At 37.7% G+C, this 15,123-nt stretch overlaps 1 protein-coding gene across 1 annotated transcript; it reads left to right on the top strand.

Annotated features, from left to right (window-relative positions):
- The first annotated feature begins 1,285 nt into the window (after positions 1–1,285).
- LOC133632077 (zinc finger protein 568-like) lies at positions 1,286–14,997 on the top strand. Its single transcript, XM_062024315.1, has 5 exons — positions 1,286–1,643; positions 4,079–4,336; positions 4,454–5,575; positions 9,292–9,465; positions 13,011–14,997. Exons 1-5 carry the CDS (start codon positions 1,505–1,507, stop codon positions 14,339–14,341), a joined length of 3,024 nt encoding a protein of 1,007 aa, XP_061880299.1. The 5' UTR covers positions 1,286–1,504; the 3' UTR covers positions 14,342–14,997.
- Positions 14,998–15,123: the final 126 nt, after the last annotated feature.

Below are 15,123 nucleotides of genomic sequence, written 5' to 3'. Positions count from 1 at the left end.
TCCATACGAACACAGCACAGGAGTCAACCAGAATAAGTACGGATATAATTGTTATTTTTCTAAAAACGTCATAAACTGTACAGAACAAGCAAAAAACAAGACAGAAACAATTACATTAATTGTTAAAGCGGCGGCAAAGTTTTTAGATTGAAAATATTTATCATGGGAAAAAGTAATGGAGGATTTACAGCAGGCGGTTGTGACCATAGACATCGTATAAGTAGACGCAGCTTTGGCTGCCGTGACGCGAGAAGTTGGGCCGCCATCTTGAAGTGGTGATGAGGAGCCGGCGAGCAGCCTAAACTGACAGTTGACAGGTAAAAAACAAAGATGGTGTTCAGCGTTTTCCTGCTTAAATGAGCGGATTGTTGAAAATGGGAATCCGGGGATTACTTTTCACAAGTAAGATTTAACATTAACGTACTATTGGTTGTGTTTTGTGAAAATAATATTACCACAGAGTTGAGAAGGAGGAAACATCTTCAATAGTACTGAAATCGTAGCCGCTAGCAAACAAGAGTATGACCAGTATAATTGTAACCAGGAATAAGTCTTCAAGTAACAATATTCAAATACTAACATTGTTGGGTAAAACAGAATTTGGTTTGATTCTGAATCCAGTGAAACAGATTGGTGGTTTTTGCTGATATAAAGACTTTCAGGTGTTTATATATGTTTATGTTGAAGTATTTGGCAGACGCTTTTATCCAACGCGACATACATAAAAAATACATATAAAACAATCACTGTAAACATGATCATTTAAGGGAAGAATGTAATACAAAATATCAATACAAAGTGTCAAGACGGAATAAACTCAGCAACAGAGATACAGTCTATATGTCCCTAAGATATCTAATGTATTCATACATTGTTTATGTAGGATATACGCATGTATATATAACCTCATCATGTTGTTTCTTCAACTTAAAAATAGCTGACCGTTTGTTCCCCCTTCTCTGGGATTATATTCCCAGTTTTGATCTCGGACGTCTGGTCACTTATAGCATATAAGAATATTCTATTACTGTTAAGCAAACTATGAATAATAAAACATGTGTCCTTTATCATAGCTACACGTATGACAAAAAAGCGTGTGAAAATCAGTGGTATTCAGTGAGGTAAGATGAATTAAATGCACTGACAGTTCATTGCTCCTGACAAATGAATTGCACTGAGTGGAGCAGATCACCACTCCAAGATGGCGGCCCCGCATCTCGTCAGCGCCAGTAGGCAGTAGCGCTCCATGCTGCGTACCCTTATAAGATATCTATAATTGTGACGGAGACGTCAAATCAATTAAAAAAAATAATCATTCACATCCGGAGTGTGGCAGTAATGCACTAAACCAGTTTCCAACCGCCTTGAAACAACCAAGAAGAAGAAGAAGAGAAGGGCGGAAGTGAGCAACACTGCAGAAACGCAAGACAAAAGGGGAAGGGGGTGAGGTGGAATCGAATTGAAAACATTCAGATCATCAAAAGAGTCGTCGAAAGGGCGAATAATGGCGGCAGCTGATGAAGCATTTGGGCCATTCGAAGGAACGATAGTGTCGTATGACGGCGAACTTTCTCGAACAAGAGAGAAGGAGCGACATCAACTGGAAGCTGTTAGCAAGACTCAAATTGGGCTACACGTTCAAGGTATGTTGACATTGTCACTAACATTCTGCTTTATCACACTTTCTGTCCTTAATATATGGAGCCAAATAAACTTCATTTATTTATCACAAAACAGTTACTATAAATTCCGAGATGGCTTTGATATATATATATATATATATATATGTATATATATATATATATATATATATATATATATATATATATGTATATATATATATATATATATATATATATATATATATATAATATATATATATATATATATATATATATATGTATATATATATATATATATATATATATATATATATATATATATATATGTATATATATATATATATATATATATATATATATATATATATATGTATACATATATATATATATATATATATATATATATATATATATATATATATATATATATATATATATATATATATATATGTGTGTGTGTGTGTGTGTGTGTGTGTATATATATGTGTGTGTGTGTGTGTGTATATATATGTGTATATATATATATATATATATATAGAGTAATATATATATATATGTATATATACAATTATATGTATATAGTTATAAATATATAACTATATATATAACTTTATGTATATAATTATATATATATATTAATATACATAAATATATATATAGTTGTGTGTATATATATATAGATATATACATATATATATATAACTTTATGTATATAATTATATATATATATATATATTAATATACATAAATATATATATAGTTGTGTGTGTATATATATATATATATATATATATATATATATATATATATATATATATATATATATATATATATATATATATATACATATCTATATATGCATATAGTTTTATATATATGTGTGTATGTACAACCTTTAACATATGATGATAGTCTTGCTCTCAGGTCGGCATTACATCCCACTCTGGAAAGGTGCTCCCGTACAAACAAAGAATGTTTAGATATGGTCTGAAGATGGGAGATCAGCAATTACAGGACTACTGTAGTAGTAGGGCTGGGCAATATGGACGAAAAAAGTATATGTCGATTTTAATTTGCTTACATTCGATATTTGATGTATATCTCGATATATTTTCCGGTGAAAGTATACATATAAAGACATTCATTTTTTTGAGCGAGATTCACTGAAATTGAAGTGAATGACAACTGTAGTGTAAATACTTTTATTAACCCAGTTAGTCAAGATGGGTATTAACAGCACAGAAAAGAAACAGTTTTAAGTAGCACAGAAGGACATAACATAAATACAATAGAAAAATATTCTATTACATAGATGTGCAAATAATACTAAATGTATCAAACTCAGATAAAAACATACATTTGCAGGCAGGCACTTTTTAATTCCCAGTCGACGATGTAATGGGCTGCCACACACGTACGGTTCTGGTCAGCGCCAAGTAAGCGACTTGACTTCATTGTGCGGCTATGATCTTCCTCACTTCGGCATACATTTTTGGCAGCATTTCTCTTGCGAAATATAGACCAGTTTTAAATTGGGCTTACGTGGTAAACATCTCAAATGAATGTTTTATCCAGACGCATACATTTGTCCCAATGTGGCCAATTAGACGCATATTAGACGCATTGTGGGTTTCCTGGACGTGGTCTACATCGCTAAAAGAACAATCTAAAGAAGAGAATCCCTCTGCCATCTTCCACTAGTTTTTTTAATACATAAATCGCCCGCTTGAAAATTTCCTCTTTTCTTCTACGACTCTCTCGTCGTCATGACCCGCCCTATTTTCCCTTTATATGCTCTAATCTTAACCAATCGTGACTCATCATAGTAAACAACCAACCAATCATGGATGTTCTTCTACGTGCAAGCACGTCTTGGAAGGAGGAAGGGGAGGTTGTTTAGTAGCCCATGAGAGGGAGTGGGGAGCGGGGGAGAATCAAGGAACACAACAAATAAGCTGTGTTTGGTCATTTTAACGTGAAATAAATTATATCGATATTACGATATTTTCTTGATTCTTATCTTGTTTAAAAATATATCGATATATCTGCCATCTTATCGTGGTAGAGGAGTTTGCGTGTCCCAATGACCCTGGGAGCTATGTTGTCCGGGGGCTTCCATGCCCCCTGGTAGGGTCTCCCAAGACAAGCAGGTCCTAGGTGAGGGATCAGACAAAGAGCAGCTCGAAGACTTCTATGGAAATGCAAAAACCGAGACTCCGATTTCCCTTTTCCGTCCATATTGCCCAGCCCTACTACTACAGTAGTCCTGTAATTGCTTATCTCCATCTTCAGACCATACCTAAACATTCTTTGTTCGTACGGGAGCACCTTTCCAGAGTGGGATGTATGCCGACCTGAGAGTATGACTATCATCATATGTTAAAGGTTGTACTCATTTTTTATGGGGTAATGTAATAATAGACATGTCTGAACTAAAGTGACTTTGCTTCCTGCAGAGGTCCAGCAGCTGATTGGTCGTCAAGAGGAAAGTGCTCATCAGTCGGAGGGGGGGCGATCCACTGTGACGCAACAGCATCCACAGCCCCCGCACATTAAAGAGGAAGACGAGGAACTATGGATCACTCGGGAGGGCGAGTGTCTTCTAGGGCCGGAGGAAACCGATCTCACCAACTTGCAACTGAATGTTGTCTCTGTGAAGCCTGAAGATGATGGAGACAAACCAACTGAGTCCTTTCAGCTTCATCACAGTCCAAGTGAGGAGAAAAGAAGGGGCGACATTTACGACTTTACTAATTGTACATCTCCATGTTTAGATCAACTATGTCATCATATTTGACATGTTTTAATTCAAGTGTGTTTGTGTCCTGCAGATGTCCACAAGCTGATTGGTCATCCAGAAGTCTGTTCCCTTCAGCCGCAAGGTGGGAGCGCCATTTTGAAGCAGGAGGATCCACAGCCCCCTCACTTTAAAGCGGAAGAGGATGAACTCTGGATCACTCAGGAGGAAGAAAGTATTTTAGAACCACTGACTGTTGTCTCTGTGAAGGCTGAAGACCATGAAGACGAACCACAAGCGGACAACCTCTTAGCACCACTATCAGACAGTGAAGACACAACGTCTAACTCTTCCCAAGATGAAGAACAGGACGACGCCGAAGAACCTTTGAGCAGCGATACAGGATATGAAGGTGATATGAGGACTCACACGGACATCAAACACTCTGAAAGTGCTAAAAAGAGGACCTGCTTCACCTGCCCGGTTTGTGGCGAATTGTTTTCTTATAAGAACGATTTGTCTCAACACATGAGAACCCATCCGGAAGAAAAACTTTTTAGTTGCTCAATATGTTGTAAAAGATTCTCTCGAAAGTCAGTGCTTACAACACATAGAAAAACACACTTGGCAGTAAAACCTTTTAGTTGTTCAGTTTGTGGCAAAGGATTCACTCAAAAGGCAGTAATGATATCGCACAAAAGAACACACACCGGAGAAAAACCCTTCAAATGCTCCGTTTGCGGTAAAAGGTTCTCTCGCCGTTCAGGTGTGGTGTCGCACATGAGGACGCACACGGGAGAAAAACCTTTTATTTGCTCCGTTTGCGGCGACAGTTTTTCCCGAAAGCGCAACGTCACTCAACACATGAGAACGCACACCGGAGAACGACCTTTTAGTTGTTCAGTTTGCGGGAAAAAATTCACTCAAAAGTCCAACATGGTGGCGCACGTGAGAATACACACGGGAGAAAAACCTTTTCTTTGCTCACTTTGCGACGAACGTTTTGTCGATAAGGTGACGTTGATTGCCCACAAAAGAGTACACACGGGCGAGAAACCATTTAATTGCTCAGTTTGTGGTAAAAGTTACTCCTATCGGAGAGATCTGACGGCGCATGTGCGGACACACACGGGAGAAAGAACGTTGAGTTGTACAGTTTGTGGTAAAAGTTATTTTTATAAGAGGAGTCTGACAGCACACATGCAGACACACCACTGAAAATAAACTTTGACTTATCCACTTTGTGCTAAGAAAAATGTCAAATCACAGAAGAGTAATGTCCCACACGAGAAGTGTTGATATCAGATTCCCTCATTGGTTCCAGGCTAGTGTGCCGATACAATCAGGAGCCATTTTAAGTTTTTTTGTTTTTTTAAATGAAGTAGAATGACTTCTTAGGGAAGATTTAACACATTTTATGAATGAAACAAACATACATACAAACTACACATGCTGTTTATGGTATACCCTCTGTCCTTTTTATTTTTTTTATTGTTTTTAGTATGTTGTGACTATTTTTTATTTGATGTCATTATTTTTTCTGTCGCTACTCCACGTGTACACTCTTTGCAATAAAGAGTGTGTGCAACCTCAAATGGGACGAAATTAAATAAATCTTTAAATAATCACTTAAATGTGTCATAATTTTTTATATTTGGAAGCGAATACATAAATGTGTTATTATTATTAAATATCAATTTATTTATTTTCCAAGTAAATGTAATTATTTCATGATTTGATTACTTCTTTCACGTTTAGTTAATTATTTCATTAACGTGGTGACTTTGGAGGGCAAATGAGACAACATTTAATAGATACATACATATTTAAATAATTACTTAAATGTGTCATTAATCCATCCATCCATCCATTTCCTACCGCTTGTCCCGTTCAGGGTCGCAGGGTGCTGGATAATATTTTGTATTAAATAGTTACTTAAATGTGTCATTAATATGTTGTATTAAATAGTTATGTGTCATTAAAATGTTGTACAATTTAATTATTTGAATAATTATCTCAATATCTAATAAATTATTTTATTATCATTATTATTATTTTCCATTTAATTTTGTGGCAGCCCGTCATGAATGTATGCATCTGTCAAACTCACCCATCAAAGTCAGTGGGCGGGGCTAAGAGAATCCACTCCTCCACTTCTTTGGTCAAGCGGAAGTGCAGATCGGGTGTAATCATAGACATCTTATAAGGGTACACCGCATCGAGCGCTACTGCCTACTGGCGCTGACGAGACGCGGGGCCGCCATCTTGGAGTGGTGATCCGCTCCACTCAGTGCAATTCATTTGGCAGGAGCAATGAACTGTCAGCGCATTTAATTCATCTTACCTCACTGAATACCACTCATTTTCACGCGCTTTTTTGTCATACGTGTAGCTATGATAAAGGACACATATTTTATTATTCATAGTTTGCTTAACAGTAATATAATATTCTTATATGCTATAAATGACCAGACGTTCGAGATCAAAACTGGGAATACAATCCAGATGAAAGGGGAAACAAATGGTCAGCTATTTTTAAGTTGAAGAAACAATATGATTAGGTTATATATACATGCGTATATCCTACATAAACAATGTATGTATCTTAGGGACCTATAGACTGTATCTCTGTTGCTGAGTTTATTCTGTCTTGACACTTTGTATTGATATTTTGTATTACATTCTTCCCTTAAATGATCATGTTTACAGTGATTGTTTTATATGTATTTTTTATGTATGTCACTTTGGATAAAAGCGTCTGCCAAATACTTAAATGTAAACATATATAAACACATGAAAGTCTTTATATCAGCTAAAACCACCAATCTGTTTCACTGGATTCAGAATAAAACTAAATTCGTTTTTACCCAACAATGTTAGTATTTGAATATTGTTACTAAAAGACTTATTCCTGGTTACAATTATACTGTTAAGAAAGTATTGTCTTATACTTTGCTTAAAATGAGAATGCATCATAACCAGTGGCGGCTGGTGAATTTTGTTTTAGGTGGGGCTGAAAGTTTGTAAACCAAACCTCTGTAGGGGGGTCATCCTCCCCCAGAAGATTTATTTGTGATTTTCACATACATATGAAACATTCTAGTGCATTTTTACAAAATAATGAAGGCAAAATAATAATAATAATAATAATAATGGATTAGATTTATATAGCGCTTTTTCTAGACACTCAAAGCGCTTCACAGAGAAGTGAGAACCCATCATTCATATTTACAACTCATTCATTCATCATTCATTCTCCGGTGTGAGCGGCACCGGGGGCAAGGGTGAAGTGTCCTGCCCAAGGACACAACGGCAGCGATTTTGGATGGTAAGAGGCGGGGAGCGAACCTGCAACCCTCAGGTTTCTGGCACGGTTGCTCTACCCACTACGCCATACCGCCCCTGTAAATAATAATGTAATGTAAAATAGAACATTTCATAGGTTTGCAGAGAACTATATACAATATGCACACACTCTTTTCACAAAATACAACCAATAGTATGTTAATGTTAAATCTTACTTGTGAAAAACAATCCTCCGATTCTTATTTTCAACAGTCCGCTCATTTGAGCAGGAAAATGCTGAACACCATCTTTGTTTTCTACGGTGTCAACTGTCAGTTTAGGCTGCTCGCCGGCTCCTCAACACCACTTCAAGATGGCGGCCCAATTTCTCGCATCACAGCAGCCAATGCTGCATCTACTTATATATATAGACTAAAAAACTCCTTTGTCCCACACGCCATTAGACTGTACAACTCCTCTCTGCAAAACAATAACAGTGCAATACTTTTTCATAACATGGTCACTACTGCCTAGTTTCTCTTGTTATATTCTTATTTTACTGTTATATTTTTATTCTCATTGTTGCTTTTTCTTTTTATTCTATTGTAATATTTTTCTATTTTGGTTCCATTTATACCCCCATTATTTACTTTTTACTTTTCAAATTCGATCTCAATTTTGTACACTGCTGCTGGAATTTTAATTTTCCCTAGGGGAACTCTCCTGAAGGAATCAATAAAGTACTATCTATCTATCTATCTATCTATCTATCTATCTATCTATCTATCTATCTATCTATCTATCTATCTATCTATCTATCTATCTATCTATCTATCTATCTATCTATCTATCTATCTATCTATCTATCTATCTATCTATCTATCTATCTATCTATCTATCTATCTATCTATCAGATGTCTATGGGTGTAATGACCCACACACTGACTTTGACGTCTGAGGTTTTTTTTCCGATTTTGACAGGTTCATGAAATAATTAGATAAATCATTGAACCATGGAATGATTGATTCAGTCCTGAAATAATTAATACATTTGTGAAATAATTTTTCAAATCATTAAAATGTCCGTAGTGTGTGAATGTGAGTGTGAATGTTGTCTGTCTATCTGTGTTGGCCCTGTGATGAGGTGGCGACTTGTCCAGGGTGTACCCCGCCTTCCGCCCGAATGCAGCTGAGATAGGCTCCAGCACCCCCTGCCATCCTGAAAGGGACAAGCGGTAGAAAATGGATGGATGGATTAAATAATCAAATCAAAACGTGATCAAATGATCATTACATATTGAAATAATTAGTACAAATGTTTGAATCATTAAATGTAATTGACATTAAATTAAGTCATGCATGTATGTAATTAAAATCAATCATCCATCAATTTATATATGTTTTCAATGTATTTTTATTTTTTAATGGAGTTTTGTTCCATTTTGACATGCCATACTTTACATCTCTGTTTCCTTTCTTTCCTTGCGCTCATCTTGAGCAGTCTTCCGTGCCGCCGTAAGATGGCAGCAGTGTGTCGCGTTACGGATGCTGCCGCGAAACCTTCGTCGAAGAAGAAAAATGCGAAAGTTAGCGTTGCCAGAAAAACAACAACAAGACACAAGGCCGAGGCGACAAGTTGGGGTTGAGTTAATAACATACTGAAAGATTTGTCGGCTGAGCGACTAATGGCGGCAGCTGATCAAATATTCGGGCTGTTTGAAAGAACGATCGCGTCGTACGCGGGGGAACTTTCTCGAACAGGGGACGAGAAGGAGCGACAACAACTGGAGGCTGTTGACACGACTCAAACTGTGCAACACAGTATGTTTACATGTTCACTAACCTTATACTTACTCCTTTCACACACTTTCTGTCGCAAATATACGGAGCCAAACAGACGACAATGTATGAGTTATGTTTTTAAAACTTACAGTACGTCTGCTATTAATACACAATTCACAATGGCGGGCAATGTAAAGTATTCATGTGTAACAGTCGGATTGGGTAACACATACATACGTTGTACTACTTTACAAGCATTATTTATATATTATCCTATTCTCTTTATTGTTTACTTTTTAATTAATTCTAACATTCAGTTTTTTTGTGCTTAATATATTGTATTAAATGTTAAAATAATAATGTACCTGATCATGGTCTACTTCCAAAATAATTCATCTTATCCAAATAATCAAATAATATATATTTGTCCAGTGAAGCATTAGTAATCACTGAGAAGACCGGACACAAACACTGTTAACCACAGAAATGCAATCTAGTTGTGGTGGTCTCATGCATTGTCAACTTGTCTACATGGAAGAAGATCCCCCTACGGCCATCTTTTGCCTTCCTGATGGACTGGACTTTCAGATGATCTATTAAACCTCTAAAGGCCTTAGTGGCCACATGCGTGGACAGCACCTTTTAGCTCTTATTTCCAAAATTGTGTACACTACTGAATTGGGGTCTTATGGCCGCTTATGTGGACACTACTGCCATCTGGTGGTGTCAGAAGAGTATAACATATAATGGAATTTGGAAGAAAAAAAAAGTGTAAAAATAGGAATTAGCATGTCACTAAACATAAAGTACACGTTTGTGTACTTATGGACTAAGTACATCATACCAAAACATGATTCTTGGTTTTTATTCTAATTAGGGTCCAATAAGCCCAAATAGCAAAGAGAAATAAAAAAGAGCATGTAAACAAACAGATTGGGCCTTAAACAGGGGTTTTAATGTAACAATTAATGATAAATAAATGATAAATGGGTTATACTTGTATGGCGCTTTTCTACCTTCAAGGTACTCAAAGCGCTTTGACAGTATTTCCACATTTACCCATTCACACACTGATGGCGGGAGCTGCCATGCAAGGCGCTAACCAGCAGCCATCAGAGGCAAAGGGTGAAGTGTCTTGCCCAAGGACACAACGGACGTGACTAGGAAGGTAGAAGGTGGGGATTGAACCCCAGTAACCAGCAACACTCCGATTGCTGGCACAGCCGCTCTACTAACTTCGCCAATTCAATAATTGTACCCACTCGGCATAAATTGCAGCCGGTAGTGTTGTCCCGATACCAAGATTTTGGTACCAACATGTATTTCGGTACTTTCTAAATAAAGGGGACCACAAAAAATTGCATTATTGGCTTTATTTGAACACAAAAACTTACAGTGCATCAAACATGTGTTTATTATTGCAAGTTTGTCCTTAAATAAAATAGTGAACATACAAGACAACTTGTCTTTTAGTAGTAAGTAAACAAACAAAGACTCCTAATTAGTCTGCTGACATATGCAGTAACATATTGTGTTATTTTCCATTCTATTATTTTGTCAAAATTATTAAGGACAAGTGGTATAAAATGAATTATTAATCTACTTGTTCATTTACTGTTAATATCTGCTTATTTTCTGTTTTAACATGTTCTATCTACACTTCTGTTAAAATGTAGTAATCACTTATTCTTCTGTTGTTTGATACTTTACATTAGTTTTGGATGATACCACACATTTGGGTATCAATCCAATACCAAGTCGTTACAGGATCATACATTGATCATATTCAAAGTCCTCATGTGTCCAGGGACATATTTATTTAATAAACATAATATAAATACAATTTTAAAAAAATAAGAAGATTTTGTGATGCTCCAAAATATCGATGTAGTCATATTAGTATCAACTAGATACACTCCTGTACTTGGTATCATTACAGTTGATGTTAGGTGTAGATCCACCAATGGCGTTTGTTTCTATTGTAGGGTCCCGGAAGAGTTGGTGCTGCAGGGAATTCTGGGAATTTGCTCTGTAGTGTTTATGTTGTGTTGCGGTGACAATATTCTCCCAAAATGTGTTTGTCATTGTTGTTGAGTGTGGTTTCACTATATGGCACATATTATTTATGACAGTGTTGGCGTTGTTCATACAGCCACCCTTAGTGTGACATGTATGGCTGTTGACTAAGTATGCCCTTTATTCACTAATATGTAGTGTGTTCAGAGTACAGATGATAGTCTTAATGGTGAATGATCGGACATGATGAACAGTTAGTAAGCCCAAATTCGTCCGTTCTCCCTTTTCTGTCTACACACTGCGTCTGCTTGTAAGTTCTCCGTGATTGTGCACTGCTGAGGTGACGACGGGTGGGGAACCGGTACTTTTTAGAGGCGGTATAGTACCGTGTATGATTCATTAGTATTGCGGTACTATACTACTATACTATACCGTACAACCCTAGCAGCTGGTCACACTGAAGCTAGGTCCCTACATTTGCGGCCCCTTCCCAAGGTTTTTTTTTTCCCTGTTCGGGCCTTTGAAGTTTTGACTTGTCCGGATCTGGGTTCAGCTCAGGGGAAGTCGTTGTGGTTTCCAAAGCCCTTGAGGCACTTGAAATTCAAAATATTTATATATATAAATTGTCATTGATTAATGGTGGGTAAAACGAACTCTTCTTGTCTTTCACTTTTCATTTGTACCGCATGCAAATTCGGTACGTCTCTGTCCCAAACCGCCACTAAATTGGCAACTCTAGTCCCCCCTTGCCACGTCTTTTTATTCTTTGGCAGAGCAGTGTGTATCAACCGTGTAGAAGCGGACTTGCAATGGATACTGACAGGTACCGCTAAATCTATTTGTAGCGCCGCCACAATGTGTAGTAATCAATAAATCACGTTCATGCCATGTGAAGGACACCACCACGACTGTACGCTTGTAAAAAATTCATATTCAATAGACCATATGATATTTGACATTGTCAGGTTCAAACACTGATGACATCTATTAAAAAAGACAAGAAGCAAAAAATTAAACAGAGACAGAATTAAATTTGGCTCAATTGAGGAGAGACGCCTGGACACTGTACCCTTGCACAGTGTCTCACCACGCTCTGGCGAAAGATTGTACGCCTTCTCTTTTATTTGGACTTTCCCTGATTGCATGGCAACAGCTGTTTCTAAGGGACGGGGGTCGTAAACAGCCATCGCCTTTGGTTACAGAATAGTTCAAAGAAAAGGTTGTAAACAGTACACAGAAAAGGTCGTAAACAGTTCACAGAAAAGGTCGTTAAACATTTCAAAGAAGAGGTCCCTGTAGGGGAGTCAGGCGCTGCTTCCTCTCCGCTTTGTAGTTCTTGGGTCAAGACAATATCTTTCTGTTGATTACAATACATGAAAGAAACAGCACACCTTCATGTTGCTTCCCATCCTACACAGTGGACTTTTACAAGCCTTCTGCTTGGTAGGTTCAAAGACAGCTTTTGTCTGCTCGCCGGGAACTCATTGAAACACAAAGTTTTGTGATAACTTAGATTCAATTATTCTAACAGACATGTCATGCTAAAATGTGTTGGTCGTTACCTGCAGATGTCCAGCAGCTGATTGGTCGTCAAGAAGAACGTCCCTCCGAGCCCACTTTGAAGCAGGAAGATCCTCAGCCCCCTGACGTTAAAGAGGAGGAGGAAGAAATACGGATCACCCGGGAATCGGAGGGAGAGTGTCTTCTTGGACCGGAGGAGGCTGATCTCGGAGAGTTGCCGCTGACTGTCGTCTGTGTGAAGACTGAAAACTATGACGACAAATCAGTAGCAGACAACCTATTTGCTCCACTATCAGATAGTGACGATACAACGTCACACTCTCCTGAGGATGAAGACAGGGACGACACCCAAAAAGCTTTGAGCAGTGACAGTGACATGACGACTCACACTGACAACAAACAGACTAAAGGCTCTAAAAAGAAGACGGGCAAAAAACGTTTTACCTGCTCAGTTTGTGCTAAAAGCTTCACGGCTAAGAGGGATTTGACTGGACACATGAGAACACACACAGAAGAAAACCCTTATAGTTGCTCAATATGTGGCAAAGGGTTCTCGCAAAGGTCAAGTATCACCACACACATGAAAACACACTTGGCGGAAAAACCTTTCAGTTGTTCAGTTTGCGGTAAAGGATTTACTCAAAAGGCACACGTGGAATCACACAAAAGAACGCACACGGGTGAAAAGCCCTTTAAATGCTCAGTTTGCGATAAAAGATTCGCTCACAGTTCCACTATGGCGTCCCACCTGAGAACACACACAGGAGAAAAGCCTTTCAGTTGCTCCGTCTGTGGCAAAACATTTAATCAAAAGCCCCACATGCTCACACACATGAAAATGCACACTGGAGAAAAGCCATTTAGTTGCTCAGTTTGCGGTAAAAGATTCTATCACCATTCCAGTATGGTGTCACATATGACCACGCACACCGGAGACAAACCTTACATTTGCTCAGTCTGTGGTGACAGCTTTGCTCGAAAAAGCAACGTCACGCAACACATGAAAATGCACGTGGGCGAAAAACCTTTCAGTTGCTCCGTTTGTGGCCAGCTGTTCTCTAAAAAGACAAATATGCTGTCGCACATGAGAACACACACCGGAGAAAAGCCCTTTAGTTGTTCAGTTTGTGGTAAGGGCTTCTCCAAAAAGACGAACATGCTCGCACACATGAGAATACACACGGGAGAAAAACCCTTTGTTTGCGTCATTTGCAGTGAAAGCTTTGCGGAAAAAGTCTCTTTGATTGCGCACAAAAGAACACACACAGGAGAAAAAGCCTTTAAATGCTCGGTTTGTGGCAACAGCTATTCTTATAAGAAGACACTGAAAGCGCACATGCGGACACACAGCGAGTATCGGTGCATATCCATCAATTAGAATATTGTGCAAAAGTTATTTGATTTCAAAAGTAAATGCAGATTAGTAGCAATTAAACATTTTTGCAGTTCATTTGCGAATCATTAAGTTTTGCATATTTTTTTTCAAATTTGAAGAGATACTGAATTTGGGTTGTTTGTTAGCTGGAAGCTATAATCCTCAAAATGATTAAGAAATACATTTTTGGAATAGTTGACTATGTATGTGTAGTGAAAATAAGAGTTTCATTTGAATGGATAAGCTGAATTTAACTAATTAAATAAGTCAAGATGTATAGATGGATAGACTTTTATTTGTCGCCCAATGGGGAAATTACATGGTTGCAGTGTAGGTTTTTATTAGAGATGTCCGATAATGGCTTTTTGGCCGATATTCCGATATTGTCCAACTCTTAATTACCGATTCCGATATCAACCGATACCGATATATACGGTCGTGGACTTAACACGTTATTATGCCTAATTTTGTTGTGATGCCCTGCTGGATGCATTAAACCAGGGGTCACCAACGCGGTGCCCGCGGGCACCAGGTAGCCCGTAAGGACCAGATGAGTCGCCCGCCGGCCTGTTCTAAAAATAGCTCAAATAGCAGCACTTACCAGTGAGCTGCCTCTATTTTTTAAATTTTATTTATTTACTAACAAGCTGGTCTCGCTTTGCCCGGCATTTTTAATTCTATGAGAGACAAAACTCAAATTGAATTTGAAAATCCAAGAAAATATTTTAAAGACTTGGTCTTCACTTGTTTAAATTCATTAATTTTTTTTACTTTGCTTCTTATAA

The sequence above is a fragment of the Entelurus aequoreus genome, linkage group LG17 (genome assembly GCF_033978785.1).
Source record: "Entelurus aequoreus isolate RoL-2023_Sb linkage group LG17, RoL_Eaeq_v1.1, whole genome shotgun sequence".
NCBI lineage: Eukaryota > Metazoa > Chordata > Actinopteri > Syngnathiformes > Syngnathidae > Entelurus > Entelurus aequoreus.
This window is presented reverse-complemented; position numbering and strand designations above follow the sequence as displayed.

Bases quoted from the DNA above. Each gene is read 5' to 3' on its own strand.
- LOC133632077 (XM_062024315.1), top strand. From the start codon at position 1,505: ATGGCGGCAGCTGATGAAGCATTTGGGCCATTCGAAGGAACGATAGTG. The intron at 4,337-4,453 runs GTGAGGAGAAAA...TGTGTCCTGCAG, and splicing joins TCAGCTTCATCACAGTCCAA to ATGTCCACAAGCTGATTGGT. The intron at 5,576-9,291 runs GAAAATAAACTT...GTTGGGGTTGAG, and splicing joins ACACATGCAGACACACCACT to TTAATAACATACTGAAAGAT.